This window comes from Ptychodera flava, chromosome 15 (genome assembly GCF_041260155.1).
Source record: "Ptychodera flava strain L36383 chromosome 15, AS_Pfla_20210202, whole genome shotgun sequence".
NCBI lineage: Eukaryota > Metazoa > Hemichordata > Enteropneusta > Ptychoderidae > Ptychodera > Ptychodera flava.
The window spans coordinates 27958758-27963886 of NC_091942.1; the positions used below are offsets into that span (position 1 = coordinate 27958758).

The following is a 5129-nucleotide window of genomic DNA, read 5'->3' on the forward strand; positions in this document are numbered from 1 at the left end:
ATTTAGTTTTTTTTTGTCATCGATAACATATGATGAAAGTTGATCCTAGGGAGACCACTTGCTTGTCTCCGCTTTTGAGCGCACAAAAAACCTGGTCAATCAGACATCGTTCTATTATCAAATAGACGTTTTAGTGGAATGTTAGAATTTGTAGACTAATCTATCCACCAGCAAGTAATCTAGTTTTCGGTAAGTCGTTAGGTAAAATGCACGCTGCGAGTTCTCAGGCCGATATAGGGCATTAACACAGCATGCCAATAACATGTGTGCGTGCACAATCCTTAATGATTATGTATCCTGCTCGCAAAATTCAGTTTTTTAATGAAAATATGAAAACTAGTAAACGGAGAATTGTTACATATTTACTTTGTAGTATTTGTAGACATGATGGCGCGTTCGTAACTATAGGGATGGTATCATTACACATACCCCGCTAGCCTTTATTAGTCACTTGTCGTTATTATCAGTGAATTATCGCGACGGTGGTTTGGGCTTCCCAAACCACTAAATCTGAAAGCATTTATCAATCTTAATGCTTCATTCATAAATGAGCCGAGAATTAGACTATGTAAATACGCAATCAGCCCGCTGGCAAATTACAGCGACCCTATTCGTCAGCCGGTGAATAGACGGACTGAGATTTTTTTTCTTATGCACAAGTCGATCGGTGCCGAGGAATGTCAGTAAATCAATAATAGTTAAATATTCATACGCCGAGGCATAAACTGCGGACTCTTGGAATCTCTTTAAACGGAGTTTGTCAACTTTTATCAAGCATTTAGTCATCAATTCTTTTCATCCGGAAACTCATCCACTCGCGAACTTTGCTGTATACCGTTACTTCAACAGATTAATTTTCAGAAACATTGACGCTACACTACTTTGAGGGGGCAAAAGACAGTGATCTTATTTCATAGCGGGATGGGGGGGGGGGACTGTGACAACCATTGGTATACCATGTCTGCATTATCCTAATTTCTGTGCGAGATTTGCATTTGTTGACGAGACGTATTACCAGGCAGAGGGAGACTTTTAACATTCGATGCTTAGTTCCACAGTTCTCAATACAAAACCTTCTGAAGATTACTGTTAACACGACCTGCAATTCGAAAGCAAAACTGGAAATACGATTATCTCTTTTTTGCAGAATGAAAATGCAATATTCTATGTTGCTACAGTGCATACATCATTAATATTTCCTGTGGCACTGCGCATGCTCTGCTAACCGCAAGAGCTGCAAGTTTACCCCACTCTGAGCGAATCAAAGTTTTGTGACTCGAGTTTGTCAACTTTTATCAAGCATTTAGTCATCACCTCTTTTCATCCGGAAACTCATCCACTCGCGAACTTTGCTGTATACCGTTACTTCAACAGATTAATTTTCAGAAACATTGACGCTACACTACTTTGAGGGGGCAAAAGACAGTGATCTTATTTCATAGCGGGAGGGGGGGACTGTGACAACCATTGGTATACCATGTCTGCACCAATATTTCACGTTCGAAGAATACCTAAGAGAACGATTTTCTGCACATAGCATTGCATTGTCCGTGAATGATTGTGAATTAGGTGCTCATGCATTTGTGACGTACGTCGCTCTCTGCACTTGTCCCCTTGTCACGTCTAGTTCACGAATGTGCAATAGGGTTTCACCATTAGCGACGCGGACAAACAGTGACCAAAATGTTCTAAAATCGCCTTCAACCACAATCTCCATTGGTGTATTTTCTATACCAACACGCCAAAAAAAACGTACGGTCTCTTTCTCTTTTATCAGGAAAACTTACCAATCACTCTTTGCGACGAAGCGAAACATATTGTTTTGTTGGAGTGGCGTAGAGAATTATATTCACTTAATGCCTGCAAGCATTGAGTCCTTCTGGTAATGTCGTATACGCCGAGCGCCCTTCTCACAAATTCATCATCGCCTGACATTATCAAAAAAAGAATATGACATTTACAGTATGAAATTACTACCTAACCCCAATCACAACCGACAAATCGCACGTTTTCACATTAAATTGATATTAATTTATTCTTTCCTTGTCAGTTTAAGCACGTCCAAGTATTTTCAAATGTCGGCTGTGTGGTAAAAAAGAGTTGGTATCACAATTTGTTTGCTTGGTGGCGTCTGTTTCTTTCATAACAAGTTTTCTAGTTTAACCAATGCCAGCGGCGCTGGGCTTTACTGAATACGGCTTAGCTGACCTTTCCGATAAACTTTAGAAACCACGTGACAAAACGTCGGATAGTGACATGTAATAGGAGGGACTGTAAGTCCTAGCGATAGGATAGTGCAAGACCAGTAGGTGGGGCGCTTCAGTACGCTGCGAACGTGCCTTGGAATTCGCTCAAACTCCGGTGACTGGAGAAACCCGAGTAGTTAATGGGGGAGAGTGCGTGCGTTTCTGGGACTTTCGCAATAGGCCGAAGAATGCATCTCCTGGGCTAGTCAACGCCGGCGTATACTTCGCTGAGTGTTCTCTTATTCGTCAGATCCGACTACACCACACCCTGTCGCCTTAGACTGTACAGAAGGTTATCAACAATCAATCTATATTGCCGATTAATTTATGTCTGTAGCGAGAGAGTATAGGACTCGTTTTGTGCCGAACCATTCAATTGGTTTCCCAGTCGGCAACTTGGATACACGCATTGCACGATAAACATTCCCGACATCATTTGCAGAACGGTTCCGAAGAATCTCTCGGCGCATCGAGGAAGTGTGTGTCGTTTCGCGTTCCATGTTGCTCGTGTACCTTGTTCTCACTTCATCCGTGCTAAATGACCTTGTGTGTCTAAATCAACTAGTTGTAGACTTTAATTGAACGGTCCAGTCGCTTATTCGCCCGGACTCCACTAGCACTAGCCAGTTGTGTAGTAAGAGGTTTTAATTCCACTGAGCGGCGAAAATAACCGGGTACACGAGGGGAACCATGATGACCAGGAGAAACTTATGTGTTCTTACCGCTTTCAGTGTATGTTGGATTTGCGTGTCACGTGTGATGAGTACAACCACCCAGGAACAGACTTTGAATTCCCTCCGATCCCGGGATCCTCCTCTGAAAGTGAGCAACTACACGTACGGGGTGCTCTCCCTGTCGTGGGTTGGATCTTTCGATACCTCACAGGCACCCAAGGCCCGGGATCTACGCGCTAAGAAATTGAAAAAGAAGCTTGGGAAAGACTTCGACCCCGACAGAATGTCGATAGATGAGCCAAGTGACAAGTCGGAGACTGAAACGACAGTTGTGTCGGACACTCTGAAGCAGCAAGTCAGCGAGCTTGATTTCAGCTACGTCGACGATGACGGAAACCCGGTGACCATGGACGAGCAGACGGTTGAACATATGCAGAACTGGCTGGCACACAAGGCTGCGTGCCCCGTCCAAGACCACTGGGTCCACGTAGGACAACTGTTCTGGCCGAGGTGGGTGAAAGTCGGCCAATGCAACGAACAAATGTGCTCCTGGCCGGAAGGCATGGCATGCCAACCCGGCAAATATACTGATATACACCTGCTTCTCTGGTACTGTCCGCCCCCAAGCAGGTCGGGCGACAGTGTCCGGCCGGCCATAAAACCCAACCCGCGAGAGAAGAGAGATGCTGGCGGCGGCGGCGGCGGAGGCGAGAAAAAGAAGAAGAAGGGCAACAAGAAGGACAAGAAGAAATGTAAATGGATCAAAGTGCCGTACCCATTAATTACGGAATGTACTTGTCAATGCAAAGACAAAAAATGACACTGAGTAATGAAGTGATGGTACACAGACACAAATATCAAACAAATTGTTGAGGAAACATTTACTGTTTTATTAGTATTGTGGACATCTAAAGAGACGTTTTATGTCAGTAAGGTGCCAAATATCGGCTAGAAGACTTTATCGGTGCAGACCGATGCTATAACGTTACCGGGCCGTCGCTCGGTCAGAAAGAATACTTTGTGGTTTCGCTTTGTAAGTTACGCGTTTTCCCAGAGAACGCCATCTTTATGCCTTTCGCGTAGACTTTAAGTAAACATTTGTGTCAGTCGTATTTACTGTTATTGGTATCCCATGGTCATTGTTAATGGCATCTTTTCATTGAGGTGGAAAGTGGCGCACTTCTCGACCATAAATAAGAGTGGGGTCTATGCGGAGCTCGATAAAGCCCCGTTCACGAGCTCCGTCGAAGCCTTGGGGACCCTGCTCTCTCGGATAAATTAATTGCAATTGTCGTGATTGTACCTGTTTAAATGTGGTATTCCAAAAATGAGAATAACTTTGCAAGGGTGCGCTCAACACCAAGTTGTATAAAACTGCAAGTCGATTCGACAGGCAGAATAAAGATGATATCCACACGCATCAAAAGCCAGTCACCCTGTTTAAAATCTTGTACACAGCGTGGATAAATCCAGGTGCGTTTTCAGAAACTTTAAACTTCTACAGATACGATAAATGTGTGTCGATAACTGAGTGTACAGGTGGGGGAAGAAATGTCGGACTTAAATTTACATTTCACCGTTGTTGTATCATGCTTAACTTTTACAAGTCACTCAACCACTAGTTTAAAGACAAATGAGTTAAATACAGGTGAATGACGCCAAGGAATTCTGGATGTTGGTAGTCCAAAGCTAAAACGTAACTGGGATAGGTCATTCTTTTTCTGGCAAAAAAGAGGTTTTGTCATCTATATATCTTCGTACATTTATTCAGCTGTGATGGAAAATTCTCCAAACCTTTTTTTGTTTTGACAAATTTTGTATTTACAGAGTCTGTGTGTTATTTCCCTCCTACTTGGTGTAATAGTCGCTGCATCGACATTAAAGCGTTCGCACCGTCAGATGACAGCTTACGTGCCGTCTGTGTGTGATCTTAGCAAACCTGTCTGGGCTCGTCCTGTATGGTCTTTCAGTATTTGGCGCAAGCAGGTCAGCAGCATGATACGCTCTGCTCTTTATTGTGAATAAGTGCGAATTTTGTCTGCGTTCGGGGAGGGGGGATGTTTTGCCGAAAGAAACGAAAAACGACGGAACGTAATGAGCATCCTCCACTGAAAACCCGGTCCTGATTGGGACCACTTAGTCCATGCATTGATTTTCATCTTGAATCAAAAGAAAAGTTTTCAAATTGTGCGTTGGTTCGTGTGAACCA

General features: G+C 43.5%; 1 protein-coding gene across 1 annotated transcript; it reads left to right on the forward strand.

The window, feature by feature from the left end:
- Positions 1-2231: 2231 nt before the first annotated feature.
- Positions 2232-4862, forward strand: LOC139151746 (noggin-2-like). Its single transcript, XM_070724720.1, has one exon. It carries the CDS (start codon positions 2937-2939, stop codon positions 3738-3740), a length of 804 nt encoding a protein of 267 aa, XP_070580821.1. The 5' UTR covers positions 2232-2936; the 3' UTR covers positions 3741-4862.
- Positions 4863-5129: the final 267 nt, after the last annotated feature.

Excerpts from the sequence above, each read along its gene's own strand:
- LOC139151746 (XM_070724720.1), top strand. The coding sequence starts at position 2,937 with ATGATGACCAGGAGAAACTTATGTGTTCTTACCGCTTTCAGTGTATGT.